The sequence below is a fragment of the Mirounga leonina genome, unplaced genomic scaffold (assembly GCF_011800145.1).
Source record: "Mirounga leonina isolate KUSES-001 unplaced genomic scaffold, KU_Mleo_1.0 Mir_176, whole genome shotgun sequence".
Taxonomy (NCBI): domain Eukaryota; kingdom Metazoa; phylum Chordata; class Mammalia; order Carnivora; family Phocidae; genus Mirounga; species Mirounga leonina.
The window spans coordinates 12,610,536-12,627,615 of NW_023270454.1; the positions used below are offsets into that span (position 1 = coordinate 12,610,536).

General features: G+C 35.8%; 1 protein-coding gene across 2 annotated transcripts in view; it reads left to right on the forward strand.

The window, feature by feature from the left end:
* The window catches only part of GLRA3 (glycine receptor alpha 3), a 197,666-nt gene extending 184,152 nt beyond the window's left edge, over positions 1 to 13,514 (forward strand). For both annotated transcript variants that reach the window (XM_035022680.1, XM_035022681.1), the window contains one exon: positions 13,236 to 13,514. In XM_035022680.1, the coding sequence (XP_034878571.1) occupies positions 13,236 to 13,514 (279 nt within the window). The remainder of the gene's footprint in view (positions 1 to 13,235) is intronic.
* The last annotated feature ends 3,566 nt before the right edge of the window (positions 13,515 to 17,080 follow it).

A 17,080-nucleotide genomic window follows, 5' to 3' on the forward strand; every position in this document is an offset into this window, starting at 1 on the left:
TGCACAAAGAAGTCTGATGAAAACTTAGGTTTACCTCAGCAACAATCAATCAATACTTACTTTTTAAGAAGAAACAATATGGTAATGCAAATACATTCATTAGAAATTTATGCATTCCATTTATTTTGTAATATTCCAATCATTATGCAAATTTGGGGTTGATCATTTTGCCTTTTTGAAAACTATTTTTCTCAACCTAACAACCCTCTGGGCTGACTGAATTCATCATTTTTTTAAAAAATATATATGTATTTTGCTTATAAACAGTCTGAGCAATCTAAATCTTTAAATCAACATAATCTAACTGAGTCTAAATGTTGGCCCAAAGCCCTTTATCTTCATGAGTACGGGTTTACATAGTTTTTCCAAGCACTCTAAGTTGGCAGAATAGGTAAAGTAAATAAAATAGCCTCAGTATAAAAAGTTTGTTACAACAGGGAACCTTACATTATTCCTAGGAAAGCTTTAACTTGGTTCAGTATTGGCTTAGAATTATATGGAATCTCTTATATCTGACCTTTTCTCTATTAAGGTACAAGCGGGTGAACCTTTGGTCTAATGTGAAAGAATACAAGTTTGCTCTTGTATCCAAATTTCCCCACCCCACACTGTCATAGCCTGCTGTGTGCTGATTACCCACCGCACCATGTCATAGATGCTTATCCCCACTGCTGTATATGTTTGGGTGTATGCATGATATGGAAGTATTTTGGTCAGAAGTTGCACTTCCCACGTGTGGTATCATTACTTTAGTCCTGCGGGGTTATAAAGACGTGCCAAAATGTTTCTGAATATGTTATTTGTTGAGAGAAATGGCTGATACGGGGTTGCATTTCACGTAGCTTCTTCCGCATCACGGTGTAATGACGCAATGGTTTGCGAAGAGAAAACATTCACACGTATTCTAGCGCCTCTATCTACCTGCTTGTTATTGTATAGTCATTATTATTTACACACTCAGATGAAATAAAGATGGACCATTAGTCCTAGATTTGAGAAACAACGGCCAAGTTTAGATCCTGCGAGGCACGATGGTTATCTTTTTAAGATTATCATTGACTGCATCTTGACTATCTGTACAAAACTTGTCTTTTTATTGACTTACGTGTTTACATGCTGTCTTACTTTAAAAATAACTCAAGGTAACTTCTAAGAATAACAAATGATTGTTTTTTTCTGCCCTCTACAGTTTTTCAGCTCTGTAGTCTATATATACAAATATATATGTATACTATTTTGAAGGGAGGAGGCTCCACAGACAGTTGAAGGCAATGTGGCACCCATATATATTAAATTATTTAATAAAGTTTCCATTCTAGGTCAGTTTATGCTATATTCTGGCGTATAAGATATTCTTTCAGTAGGAAAACACTTCTTACAGATTTCCTACATTTCTGGGAAAAGTACTTTCAATTAATTTCAAACTAAATTATATATGAGTGACTCTGATATATAGGGGTTTGAAATTTCATCCTCTCAAGTAAAACAAAAATTGTAAGAATTTAATGATTTCCTGCAAACAAATATTCAGAGTTTTTGTTAAACACAGCTAATTCATAGAGCTACATCCCCTCTGAAATATCAGTTTAGGAAAATAGTATTCAACAAACTAATACAATCTCTACTTAATCTAATTTCACATGCATTATAGTGAATTACATCTCAAAGTTAACTAAAATGTATATAGTGCTTTTTACACATGTTGTCTATTTTTAATGTATTATTTTATGTCACTCCATAATTCTGAGTTGGCACTGAATGAATCTAACATATTGTGCTAGGAATAGATATATGGGTATTTAAAAAATTATTTTATTGATTTCTCATCAATCTCCTAAAATGTATGTATTCCATTTTTATGTTATTTTATTTTAAGTAGTCATCTTTTCAAGCTTACTTTTTACCATTTAATAATTTCCAAACCATTTCCGAATCTAAATTCAATACGCCAAACATAAACTTGGCTAATTCATAACTAATTCACGTGTCATCAAGAATAAATGCAAAATTCTCCTGGGAACTAGATTTTATTTATTTGTGAGAGAGAGAATGAGAGACAGAGAGCATGAGAGGGGGAGGGCCAGAGGGAGAAGCAGACTCCCCGCGGAGCAGGGAGCCTGATGCGGGACTCGATCCCGGGACTCCAGGATCATGACCTGAGCCGAAGGCAGTCGCTTAACCAACTGAGCCACCCAGGCATCCGGGAACTAGATTTCAAAGAATTTTATATTGACAATTGACCTGCAACTATAAAGTATCTTTAACCACATCCATAATTGTATTTTTTTAAGCTTTTCAAATTTCAAAATAATATAGAAATGTATACAGATGTATTAAACTGAGTATTTTATTTTAAGCTGGCATTTATTTTGAAAAAGAATTTTTAATTTATTCACATATTTCATCTTACCTCAGAATTTTCTCTAAGTGATGGCTATTTTCCTGACAAAAATAAGCCACTGCTATGTTTATTAGTAATTTTTTTTTTTCAAAATCCACACACTTTGAAGTCATGTAAGTGGAAATTAATAGCAATTCACTTTTCCTTCCTTTGTCACTTTCCTATTTGGCAATTAGAAGTTACAGAAAATTATTTTAACAGAAAGACCTCTGGCATAACTACTAAACATCTTGAGTGTATATAGAACACCCAAAGGCACCTACCAGGAGAGAAACATTAGGATGAAAATAATGTATTTAATGCTGTTGTATCTCACAGCAGTTCACACAATAAATCATCACTCATGCCATCTTAGAGGCTCCATGTTTTATTACCACTCACTAGTAAGCTTCATGTCTTCACCATTTCCACACCCAAAAATAAGATTTTTTTTTTTTTTTGGTCATTTTTGAGGAATAAGAAGAGGATAGGAAATTAATTCTTATCTCACATGTAGGTTAATATATATATTTTTTGTGATGGAGATGAAGCAATTCAACTGAATGACTAAGTCTACCCTTGGATTTCTATTTTTAATATTTCTAGTTATAATATGCACATTAGTGTGAGTCAGCCTTTGGCCTAGTTCTCTAATAAAATGAAAAAGCATATAGAATGTTTCACAATGTGGTATTGATGCTTAACTACTGAAACATTTTTCTCACTTTCAAACTCAGTGAAAACAGGTCCTCCTTACAGAAAGAATTATATACTAACTAAATGGGTTTTTACATTTTTCATTGCCTACCCTTCTAACCTGCTTAAAGCATATTAGGAGGTTTTACTTGTGAATAAATTAAGCCATTTCTTCAATTTTACCTTTTTAATCAGCCGTGTTCTTTTGCTCATTTTTAGTTCATTCTATTTAATCTTTATTATTGCCTATATTTTGAGTTGGAAAGTGCTTAATTTTATGAATATTAATTACTGGCCAACACATAGCATCAGAGGCAAAAGTTTTATATGTTTGTCTAAACCCTTTGCTTGCTTGGCCTTCAGTCTCTTAGAAACTGAAGCTGAAGATGACTGTAGAAAACCGAATTATCCCCAAGAAATATTTGAGTACTAATTAGAATAAAGAATATCAGTGCACAACTAAACATACATAAACACAGGGTGATTTTGTGACTGAGTTTTACAAAACAAAGAAATTACTTTGGGTCATAAAATAGTTTGATGCGCCTTCTAATATAGTAATCTAATACTAATAGTGAACTATTGAAATGTTTCATCCATGCTTAAAATTATTATTTTAAGTGCAGCCTTTGAAAAAAAAAAAAAAAAAACTGCTACAGGCCAGTCATTTAACAACACAACAACAACAACAAAATCACATGACTTTTTTGCAGTCCAAGGGTCCCTGCTCTCTCCCTCATTCTCCGGCCTCCTGGACTGTTGGGCCAGATTCCAATCAGGCCCAACAGAGCTGAGATCCTGTTTCTGAAGAAGTGAGATGTCTCCACGTGCCTTATCTTATGGGCACACCCAAAATACTTGTGCTGTTTCAGAGAACATGTTCAAAACACTAATGACTCCTTGATTGCAGAAGCTAGATTTGCAAAGAATCCTAGCAGCCAGATAGCAAAACCCATTTATTATTAACAATATGACAGTGAAGGCTATGGCAGCAGCTTCAGTTTTAGGCCCTTGGTTAATTTTTAGTGCAACAGTACGCAAGTGCAAGGCCATCTGCAGAGTAAGCATTGGGGCTGGCCTATTTTCTATAGTGCTTTGTTGCTAGTTTGATATTTAAAATACCTAACAGGACAATGATTCAAGTTGTTATTAGTATTTTCCTTTCAGGTTGTGTATTATGCAATTTCCATAATAACACAATTATAACAAACAAAATATTAAAAAATACAATAACAGTAATTTGAGTACTTTATCAAGTGTTTTATATTCTTTCCCTCACCCTAAAAAAAACCTGCTAGATAGTGCTATAATCTTTCCCTGGGATAAGAAACCAAGAATCTGAGAGTTAAATAATGAAGACAATCCAGACTCCGGGCAACAGATGACGAATGCTTAATTATACATTTGCATTTTGAATGTCAATCTTGAGTCAGATTTTAAATTTGGACCATCCAGTGTTTTTGTGACATAGGAAATAATTGAAAATTACTTCCCCTAGCACATATGTTTTATAATTGCAAATACCCAAGCTATTTTCATGTTTTTAGAACCTAAATTCTCCTCAACATCTTGGTGTTATTGCCATTACCAGGGAATAAGTATTTGAACAAGACATTTTCACGAGGGAAATGTTTTTACTGAAATTAAAAGTTTCTATTTTTCCAACTCCACAATTAATCAGAAATATGATATGTTAGTGAAATCATCTTCCAGATGCTTTTGAAAACAATAATGCACTAAATCACACAGTAACACATAATTATCCGAAACCTATTGCCCAGGATATCCTTAGGCCCTGTAGACTTAAAATGGATAAAGATACAGATCCTATAGATTGCCTTATGTATAGCCCTACCTAGAAACAGCCTTACTTAAAAGCAGAAATTATTAAATAGTAAAATACAGTTAAATACTAACACAAAAGTCATCCCAGAGTATGTTTTCATAAACTGCCACTTAACATGTAAATTAGAGTATTAGAGGAATCCAAAGAGTGTTAGTTACCTCACTAAAAATTCAAGCCTACTAGGATAGATACATCTTGCCTCTTGGAAACGCTTGTTTCCACAACTTGACTGTGCATTCCGATCATCTAGAGAGCTTGGTGGAAATGCAGATTACTGGGACAACCTAAAGGCTAATGAGTTCCAACCTCCACAATTGCCCATTCAGAAAACTGGATCTCAGCAAGCCCTCCCAAGACAGGTGTTGGACTTGTATGAGAAACATTGCCTTCCCCTAGACTGTCATTATTGCATGCACATAGAATGATGGTAATCTTACAAGTTGTTGCCAAATTTTATGAGGGACCATCTTTACATAAAGACGATTAAGTTTAAATTGTTCCAGTGTGTCATTTTTCTATTAAAACCAACATCCGAATGTCAAGTAGCTTTGTTCATTACTGCACCATAGCCCTGATTACAGGTTTGAGGAAGCAATCATGCTTATGAGGCAGAAATAAGCTTTAATCTCATATGTCATTTACTTAACTGTACAGAAGGACAAAAGGCAGGAGAAACAGCAAAGAAAGCATCTTCCTCTAATTGGGAGGCTTCACGAGATTCCAGTGCACAAGATGTCTTGTCCCCTCACCCACAGAGAGTATGAATGTCTTCCTAGTTTAGAGAAATAGATATAGTATCATAAGTAGCAATGATCCCTTTAGCTAGAAAATGCAATCATGGACTCAGAACCATTATATCAAGTATATAATATATATCTCATATATTACATCAGAACCATTATAACACAAAAGAAGTACCTGTCAGGTGGGAAGGACAGAATTGTGTCCCAGCATTGCTCCCGACTCCTCACACTTCCACCACCAGACACTAGAAACTTATTAAAGGCATTCCTCGTTACTATCACTCATACCCACAGCATCTACACACTCATCTAGTGAACTAGCCAGCTCTTACGTCCTTGTCACCCTGTCTTTAGTAGTAAGTGTTTTAATTGCTCGTTCCAACTTCTATTTAAATGCCTTTGTTATGTTGTTCTCATGGACCATTTTATACACTGGTCATGTTTAAATGTATTCCTTTGTCCAATGAGATCTGTTCCAGGAGCCCAGACTGATATAAAAACACTTTGTTCCAAGCCATTAATAGTATTTTCAGCTGTGGCTTATTAACAGTATAAACAAAGCCCAAGATGGACTCACTGTCTATTTCTGCCAAAATCCACTGAATCCCCCAGGAGCCATAATCAAAGACCTTAGTATTCCATCTGCCAGCTACGTGTTAGCACTTACACTCAGGAGATTTAGCTCAAAGGCAATTTTCAGGCAATATTTTCTTTCATTAATATTCAGGTCAAGCTCTCACTACATCAGTGGCTCTATTGGACAACAGAGGAATGCGTCACGGTTTTGTCCATAGCTGCGTGGCCTGCACACCACCGTGGCCACATCCATGGCCTGTCCAAGACATCTGCTTTGGCATTCTAGTCCCCTTCTGAGCCAGCAACTAGGCAGGGACTACTTGACCTAATTTAATTCTACCCTAGAATCTGTATAAGGAATTTCATCAACCACCCTGGGATGTTCTTAATTGTCCACTTAACCCGGCCCATTTGCCTGACCATAGGGCCACTGGCTAGGGCCAGGAGTCTCTGAATATCCAGATATGACTCTGAGAGCAAGAACCAGTTCTTCTGATACTGCCACCCATACTGGGTCTCAAGTCAGCCCATTTTGTAGACTTACCTTGCTTTCTTCAACTACACTTTTTTTTTTTTATTAGACTGCAGGTATGGTTTGAGTCCTGACCTTCTACATAAAAGTTTCCATCAGTGAACCAGGTGACCTGTTTTGTCTCAGTGGGAAGAGAATCATGAGGTTCATATCACTTACTCCACGTAGCTCAACTGGAGATTCCATCTCTGGGCCATTGTCCAGTAGGCCACCTTTTCATGGATATGATTTACTTTGCCTGAGTAATTCCCCTTAGCTTGTTCCTCAATAATATCATTTTCATTTTATTAAGTCACTTAGATTGAAATACCTTGCTGACATTTTAAATCTAAATATAGGCTGGTGCCTTTCAGTTTCCTTCAGTTTGGGGACTGTTTCTACCTGAGCACAAGAGAATGCCAGTAGTTGTCATTCAAATAGATTAAACCTACTCACAGCATGGAGAGTTTTCCAGTCTAGAATTCTAACAGCCATCTTAGGGCACCACCTTTGAGCCTTTTCCGGAAATGCCAGTCAACATGTGTGTTAGTAGCAGATACCCCTAGAGGGGATGAATGGTAAGGCCTCAGAGAGGTTACTTGGGCTATTGCCTGCCTCAGACCCACCTCCCTGTTCGCCCCTCTTCCCCTTTCCTATTCAGTCTGTCTTCTAGTCACTTTATACAAGAGGGCCACAGAAATCAGAATACATCTGCCAAATTTCAAAAAGTGCTAGAGCTGGTTTTCTCATGGGGGGATGCAGAAGAGATAACAGTTTGTCCTTTATTGTTTATAAATTGTGTCTAATGGTTTACCCAGATTATTTCCAGAAACTGGACCGAGGGGGCGAGGCCCTGAATTTCAGCTGAATTAGTCAGTCTTCTTTCCCTAGTCACTAATTCTCAAACCCTCCCTTGACTTTCTCCTCAGAAAGGGAAACTACCATTTATCATTAACCAACTTCCTTTTGACAGTGACATGGTGATCATATGCTGTAGAATTCAGGTTTCCTTAATTGGGTCTACCCCACAGGAAGACACACAGTGTCAGACTTTTTCCTTTACATCGGCCTTAAAAAGAAAGCCGTGTTCAAGTCTGTCAAAGCATACCAGCCTTGGGGCGCCTGGCTGGCTCGGTCGGCGGAGCAGGCAACTCTTCATTGCTGGGTTGTAAGTTTGAGCCCCACGTTGGGTGTAGAGATTACTTACAAATAAAAATCTGAAAAAAAAAAAAAAAAAAAAAAAAGGCATACCAGCCTCCTTTGTCCTGAAACGCTTCTGTTTTTCCCATTTATCATGGTAGAGGCTGTTGGGCGACTTCTTTAGTGACCCCAGGTGGTCAGCAGTCAGACTGCAGGCCCCATTTGGCTTTATCATAAGCCAGATAAAGCTATTCTAGAGAAAACTAAGGAAGGACTAGCATCCCTGCTTCCACTATTTCCTTAATCAGAACTAAGAGTTTCATTTACCTCCCTGGAATCTTGTGCTGCTTAATAGTTCCCACAGCGGAAGGTTGAGGTGGTTCTTAGGGCTTCCTGTGTTAGGACATCCAACCAATTCCAAATGGAAAGCCCAAGATTAAGTTCAAGCCAGAAATGGCAAGGTCCTTCATTCACGTGTCCCATCCTTTCCAGTTATACATTTAACCCAAGGTGATAGCACCCACTGGAGAGCCCACACAGCACTGGGCAAGGAGAGCCTGGCCTTCAAAGCCGGTCTTTATTTCAACAGCCTTAATGGATGGAGTAACCTCAGCAACTTCTATCAGTGCTTTTTGTTTCCACCCCCCATCGGCATCATTGATTTAACTTCTGAGACGAAAGCAGCAGATTTAACAGGGTTCCTTCAGGGAAGCAGCTGCCGGAACTGCAACGGATTTCCTTCCTCCCAGCTGGCAAGAATGTGCCAGGAAATCTGTCATAGGACTCCTCTCAATTTTCATTCCATGTCTTAGAGGTCACCTAATGGATTTACCTCTGGCCATGCTCTTTCTTCTGAATAGCCCAGATAGTTTGTCCCATCAGTGAAACCCAGCATGGCAGCTATAAAAGCAAGCATCCCCATGACTCATACATACCCTCCTGCCTTTCCAAAAGGAGAGCCACATGGGAAACCCATGCCTGGGGGACTCCCCTAATCAAAGTGTCTACCAGAGTTGAGATCAGAGAACGTGGTTTGGCTAGGCTTATTTTTATTCATTGTATGGCCAGCACAGGTTGGCTACTTCTTTCAAAGCACTGTCCAATTTCACAGCAGTGAGAGAACTAGGGAGCTGGTTCTCAGCACAGCCTCATACCACCCCAGGCTTTCCCCGAAAGGGTCACTGATTCCATGCCTGCCAGTAAGTGCAACAAGCTAGAAGTTAGCATTCACAGTCAACATTGCTTTTCATGGTTTTTTTTCATTCCTGTGGCAATTAACCTAAAGATCCTAGAAACACTGATTCCCCAGATAGTGGCTGGTACTTCACAGTGAAGAGGATGTTATGTTAGAATTGCTTTTTCCAAAACGGTAGCTATAAGCCACAAATGGCTATGGAGCACTGGACATGTAGAGTCTGATCTGAGGTACATTACAAATATACTCTGATTTCAAGGGCTTAGTAGGAAACAAAGAATGTAAGCTATCTCCTCAATTTTTACTTGAGGAAATGTTTAAATCACATTTAGGACATACTAAGTTAAGGAAAATATAATACTAAAATTAATTTCACCTCTTTCTTTTAACTTGTTAAAATGTAGCTAATGTAAAATTTAAATTGAAAATTATACACATGGTTTTCATCTGTGGCTTGCATTAGATTTCTATTGGACAGGCCTACAGGATACTCATGAGTTTCCTGTGTTGCTTGCCTGGGGTTGCCAAGAAGTACCATCAGGATTAAATGCAGAGTCCTTCCAAGTCCCAAGTGGACTTTCATGTTCATCTTGAGCCAAGGCCATGAAGCTGCTTGCTCTACTTACTCTAATTTCTCTCTCTGCCAAGTGGTTTCAGTTTCATAGATAATCAGTGAAATAGGAGAGAAAAAATTCCTTGTATTTTGAGCCACTTTCCCCTCAGTTCCTTCACCCTGGTCTCCTTCAGTTTTATTTCATTAATCACCCATCTGCCAATTCAACAAGGGAGAATTCTTTGTCAGTCACATCCTGATAGCAAGAGTTACCCCGGTTATTTTCTGCAGAGCTTGGGCAACTTCAAGCCCAGGGTGGATCAGGATCACATTCTCACCAAACTCCTTCCTAGAACTCTGGGCCATACTGAGCCTGAAACGATCTGAAAGCCCGGTCAACTTCCGTCACCACCCCTGAAATTTGAGGCGAAGATTGCCAATGAAACCCTCCGGACACAACAGGCTTTATAACCTATTATAAAGTTTACTCAGTCCTACGGGAGCATGCGAGGCAGCCAACCCATCAGACGCAGCATCTTCATCTTATCGGGAGGCAGGGAGTTGCTTGAGAGAACAGCTGTTTTTGTTCTCATCAAGAGGCCATGGAGAGGCACTGCCTCGGACAAACGTCAAGGCCTATATTATAGTTCATCGACACAGAGAAGCCACAGCCTTGATTTCTTACCAAGCCTGTATACATTCTGGTCACGTAGGCCCCACACAGCAACCCCTGTGCAGTAAATGTAGCCAACTCCACATTCCCCACTTAGTTTAACTCTATTGTTTTCAAGGAAATGCTGTGGAAAGAATCAGCAGTCATTCCTCAGCCCAGGCCTGATGTTAACCCTCTACTTGCACTTATGTGGAAAGATACAGTTGAAAATAATGTCGCTGATCACTGAATATCTTAAATCTTAAAGAGATTTTTTGAGATGAGCAACTGGGCATCTTTAAGGTTTCAAAATAATAAGTTCTTCAGAATAGATGGTTAGAAAGGTAGTCAGTGGGGGTAGAAGGTTAGAGATACAAACTTCCAGTTAAAAGATAAATTAAGGGGCGCCTGGGTGGCTCAGGTGGTTAAGCGACTGCCTTCGGCTCAGGTCATGATCCTGGGGTCCTGGGATCGAGTCCCACATTGGGCTCTAAGCAAGGAGCCTGCTTCTCCCTCTGCCTGCCATTCCCCCTGCTTGTACTCTCCTTCACTCTCTCTCTGGCAAATAAATAAATAAAATCTTTAAAAAAAATAGATAAATTAAGTACTAGGACCGTAACATACATACAATGTGACCACCAGAACTAATGCTGCTGCATGATCTACAGAAAAGTTGTTAAGGGAGTAGGTCCTAAGAGTTCTCATCACAAGAAGAGATTTTTTCCTTTTCCTTTTATTGTTATCTATAGGAGATGATGGGTATTAACTAAACCTGTTGGGATAATCATTTCACCATATATGTAAATCAAACTATCATCTGTACACCTTATACAGTGTACATAGGTCAGTTGCTTTAGTAAAACCGGTGTGGGGGCGGGGGGGACAAAAGTAAGTGAATCCTACTTTACAAAACACAGTAGCTAAATCCTAAAATTCTATATTTTTGTAATTTATCTCTTTTTTTTTAAGATTTTATTTATTTATTTGAGACAGAGAGAATGAGAGACAGAGAGCATGAGAGGGAGGAGGGTCAGAGGGAGAAGCAGGCTCCCTGCCGAGCAGGGAGCCTGATGTGGGACTCGATCCCGGGACTCCAGGATCATGACCTGAGCCGAAGGCAGTCGCTTAACCAACTGAGCCACCCAGGCGCCCTGTAATTTATCTCTTAATGGTTCAACTAATATGTCAACCCCTCATCATAAATGTTCATTGAGAAATTACTTTTTGTCCTATTTTGAGATGGATTTTTTTTTCGACACATGGGTCAATATAGGTTAAAAGGCTGTTTTATACTTCAGCACTCAGCTGACTTGCACTCAAAATTAGACAAATTATCCAAACAAACTGTATCTTTTTTCTGGAATGCAAACACCAGCATGATTTCCTAAACTATAAGGGTGTTACTTTAGCACTTACATACAAACGGTTTAATTTCTTGTATATCCACTTTTTTCCAAGACATAGAAAATTCAAGGCAAACAATAATTTAGCTTTAAAATTTCCATGGAAGTTAAAAAAATTGCCAGTATAAATGAATATCCTTATTAAAGAGTAGTGAAAAATCAATTTCCAATTTTTATAAGATTACAACAGTAGTTATGTGTAATTAGGATCATTAGCTTTTATTTCAGACTGGTTTCCTCAAAATTTAATTGCTCATACATCCTAAGGTTAAGTATTTTCCAATAATTATTTGTTTTTGTCATGTGAAATTGCCTTACTCCATAATTCCCCAAAAACTATTTTATACATTATTACATAAACTTTGGTCATCTTCTCATGTTTAGAATCCATTTTAACTTCAATTTTTCACTTTCATATTTTGTAATATACTGTTCATTGAGCCTCTACTTTCACAGACTCAAAATAATTTTTTAAGAGTTTGAGCCAATTACTTTTTGTCTCCTATATTACTATTAAAAATTACTTTCATAAAGGGAGAGCTGTAGCAACTTTATAAAATGTCATCTTTTAAACTTTCAGTTTTAGTAGCAAAAAAACTAATTAATTGGCAATCATCTGTTGTTACATTCTAAATAAGTGCATTTAATTAAATTACTCATTAATGAATTTCATTATAAACTCCTAAATACCATATTTTCCTATCACAAGCACATTTCATTTATCATATTTCATTTGTCTTTTAAATTTTGGTTTTCTTTTCATGTATGTATATATGTGTATGGAGAATTCTTTAATTTGCAACATTCAAGAGAAAAGTAACATAAGTTAAATAATAGGTTTCGGAACATAGTGAGTTAAACAATTTTCCTTTACATGAAATAAACTTCTGCCAAATTTCATTCATAATTTCAACTCAGTCAATGTACCTGAAAAGTAATTGCATATAAATTAGAACATGTGACTATCTTATAGTCTTCCAAATGGGTTAGCATAAAGCGGAGAAGTGACATTAAGGGAGGATAACAAAAACCAAGCAGTGTTCTTGAGCTGTACTGTATTTTCCAGTGAAGTAATGTAAAAAATCATAGGAAATAAACATTAAAGTTTGCCTCTATGAAAAAGAAAAAATCCAGTCAATGATCTTGATATATCCCCCTTTGACATCGTATATTTATCCATTTAAACACATAATGTAAAACCTAGTATATGAATATATAACACATAATATCCCAATAGGTTCTTTTTCTTGCTCAATTTATTTAGATATTCTAACAATACGTAGACAATATCAGAATGTGTAGTTGTCCCAATAAAACACATTGAGAGTTTCATATTTCTTAATGGACACATTTATATGATGCAGCAGGATAAATCAATAAAACTTGAATGGGAAAAAAAGCAACTCAATCTTTATATACTTCAGTTATCTTTCCATTACAATAATGGTAACATTTATTCATGATAAAGTTTTAGTTATGATTCTGAAATACATGCTCTATTCCATGACTAAAGTGTTTTCTCATGTTTTTCTTATGACAGGATGATGAGGTAAGGGAAAGTCGATTCAGCTTCACAGCCTATGGAATGGGACCATGTCTGCAAGCAAAAGATGGTGTGACCCCAAAGGGCCCAAACCATCCTGCCCAGGTAATGCTGAAAAGTCCTGATGAAATGAGGAAGGTTTTTATCGACAGAGCCAAGAAGATTGACACCATCTCTCGAGCCTGTTTCCCATTAGCCTTTTTGATTTTTAATATTTTCTACTGGGTTATCTATAAAATTCTTAGGCATGAGGATATTCATCAGCAACAAGATTAAGCCTCTGGGGGCATGCAAGTGCAAATGATCAATTCAAAAGAAAGTTTCTTTGCCATAGGTGTGTGTATATGTGTGGGTGTGATGTACAAATGATGACCATCATATTAAAATGACATATGGGAAGGTATTGTTATGATATGCTATGCAAGGTCACAAGGCAGATTAAGGGTCTTTTAATGGATACAAAAATATATATTGTAAGGATTCTATTTCATATTAATTTAAGATTTTCTGTCCTTTCACAGTATATCATGTAAGTGGAACTATTATTGCCAATGTGTTTGTATTGTTATATGAAATCACATAATAGTACATGTGAAAACTACTTTGGAAATTCTCGGTTTTCAGTTCAATGACGTTAAATCTTACAAAAGTAAAATTTGCACAATTAACTTTATAAATGGAAAAAGTGGAAATGTTGAAGATTTTAAATATCAGTAGCTTGAGGTTTTAAAATATTTTCTTGTACTGTAGCTACAAAACAGAAAAGTAATCAATTAATTCAGTAGATAACTCAGTAATTGAGGATTGTACATACAAATACCATGGGGTCAAGTTATGTAATACCAAGAAACATTCAAATTATAAAATTAAAACTTACGTACTACCAAAAAATTCAAATTATAAAATTAGAATAAAAAAATTTAGTATTTACATACTAAATTTAATTGTTTAGAACACAAAATTTCCCTCTTTGGAAATTTAAAACAAATAGCTTAAGAGATCATATTATATACAAAATCTACTTTTCTTAACTTTATAGCTCTATAAATGAAGATGGAAATACTGAAAACAACAGCATTGTTTTTAAATAAGTGTTAGAGCTGTGTATTTTGAATTATTGCCAAATACCACAGAATGCAAGCCAGCACCCTTGTTTTGTTAGATTTTTAATAGCTGCTTAATTGTCTATACGTAATTATGTTTAATGTTTTGATATAATTGAACAAAGTTCAGTAAGATTTTTATATTTTAGCTTAGAATGAGACTTTAAAATTCAATGGGATTATAGTATTTACATTTTGATAAAAATGAATTTAATTAAAACAAAAATGGATTTATGAAAGATTTTTTTAAAAAGAACAGTTTCCCATCAAAGTTATATGGGTTCAAACTCTTAGCTCCCAATGTAAGGAGGGAAGATTTTAATTCTAAATTATATAAATAAGTCATTTCTATAAAATGAGGATTGGTTGTTTTTATATTTCTGAATTAATTATTTCAATATATATGCCATGCAGTAGATGTGAATAATTTTAAATAAAATTTTTACTTAAAATTTATCAACAACCCCATGGAATTATTTTAACTGCAATGGGGCATTAATTCATTTCATGCAGCGTAATTAAGTACAAATATATGATCGAGTTCTCAGTGAAATTGCACCAGACTCTAATTCTTTTTCAGTTTGGCAATTTTTTGCATTATTTCTTACCAGTATTGTTTTATTTTTAAAAAGTTCTAGAATGCTTTTTAGATACGTTTAATGATTGGTCAGATTTGCTAAATGGAAACTCAATGTGCCAAATGATAGACAGAGAAAGGTTTAAACATTAAGAAAACAATTTACTCAAATTTAAGAGGAAAAAATAAGCCAGTCTTTTAATCAAATGGTATTATTTTCTGAACTTTAACCACTCTCAAACTAAAAGCAAGAACTGCCATTTAATGTTAAAAGTTTCTCAATGCTATTGAACTTTGGTCTACCCAATAGTAGTTTGTAAAAACAACTTTTGAAAAAATAATGTTTATTCAGCAATTTTTGCTAGTGGAGGACCAAACTGCCCTCCTTTATAAATAAGTTAAAACACTATGCGGGGGAAAAAAAAAAAATCATGTTTGTCATTAAATGCAAATGCCACAACTGGAAGAAAGTGTTACTCTTTATTTACAGAGTAAGTGGGCCGGGACGTTGAACACAGTCTTTTTCATGTGGTGTGTATGAATCAAAACCATGGGAGTATATTCTTGTACTAAAGATAGATTAGAGCCAGATATGCTGCTTGTGTTCCCTGGGGATAAGCTGGGTGGTTTGAAGTTATGATAAACTACATTGTCTCAATATGTCTCTGAAATACTTGAATATATTTTTCTGTACTTTACACATCTTATTTCAAAAGTTCTCCATCATTGTTTCAATTAAGTGAATTCTGCCAGAAGCAAACAGAAATGTAATGAACTTCCTCCCCCAAAGAAATTCACAGACATCGCTTGTTTTCATATTTGAGAATATTAAAAAATGTCTCTTTTATCCCTCAAACTTGGAACGTAAAAATATTAGCCACAAGACAACTTGTCAGCAGGAGCATTGGTGTGGTAGAAATCTCTTATCTTAAAAGTATTATACTTTGCTTGGGTATATATATTTATCATTGTCTTAACAATACTAAGAAAATACTCTGATGGTTGTGACTCATATGGGCAACAATGACAGTATTTGTATGACAGATTCCAAATTGTTTAAAGAAATGTGTCCCCCGGAATGAACTCTTACAGATTGTTTAAAACTGGAAAACTACATAGCAATTAACATTTCAAGGTAGTAGTTGTCTCAGTAAGTTCTGTGTCAAATCCTAATATTTCAAATCCAAGCCAACAAAAAACTGTTAGTGGTGAGAAAATTCAAATGTGTTCTTATACACTAATTACCCACATGCATGTTGGAATTCTAATGCAGATATTCTGAAGTGTTTTAAAGTAGCCACATTAGAAAGTTTGTAACTTTTGGACATGCAGTTTATTGCAATTTTTCTTATTATTATGTATCTCAATCATTGAAATTTATGGTTCCATAGTATATGAATTTTTAGGAAACCTTGTATCTTAGCATATATATGCCATACTTCTTTCTTCCTCAAACATTAGAATTGAAGTTCATCTATAGTGGGGATCTAGAACTTTCTTTACTACTTAAAATAGATTCCAGAAAGAAACTGTAGAAGCAAGAAGGCCAAAGATCTTTAAAATTTCTCTAACCTTTCCACATGTTACTCAATGGCAATTACTCAACCTGCAGAGCCCAGCCAACTCCCAGCTGCTGTGTTTAAAAGATTGTATGACTACTTATTTTATTCTATAATTAATTCTTATTCTATGGATATAGTCTAATAACATTTACCCTAATTTTGAACTATAAATGCTTTAAAAGCTATTTATCCCTAAAATATGAATACCTTAGGTTTATGAATTCCCAGGATCTTATGGAAGACCATGGAAATTTTAGAAAGAAAATGTGAAAAAGCAGGCAGAAAAAATTTGTTGGCTACTTTAGCACTCTGTGTAACTGAAGTTGTTGTGATTTTAAGAGAAAGATAAATCTATCTTCCATACTATACATCCTATTTTTTAAAAATATACTTGTCTATTCTTAGCATGATATACCTCAACCTGCTAGTCACTTCAGAGGACTGAATGTTACATTGGCAGTTAAATTTTCTTCTCATCTATAAAGTACATTCCATGAAATGGACTCCAGGGAATATGGGACTTGCCAATATTAAAAGTAGAAAATACTCTCATATTAAAAATAGGAAATTGGCAATACTGATATTCATAGATGTCCCTAA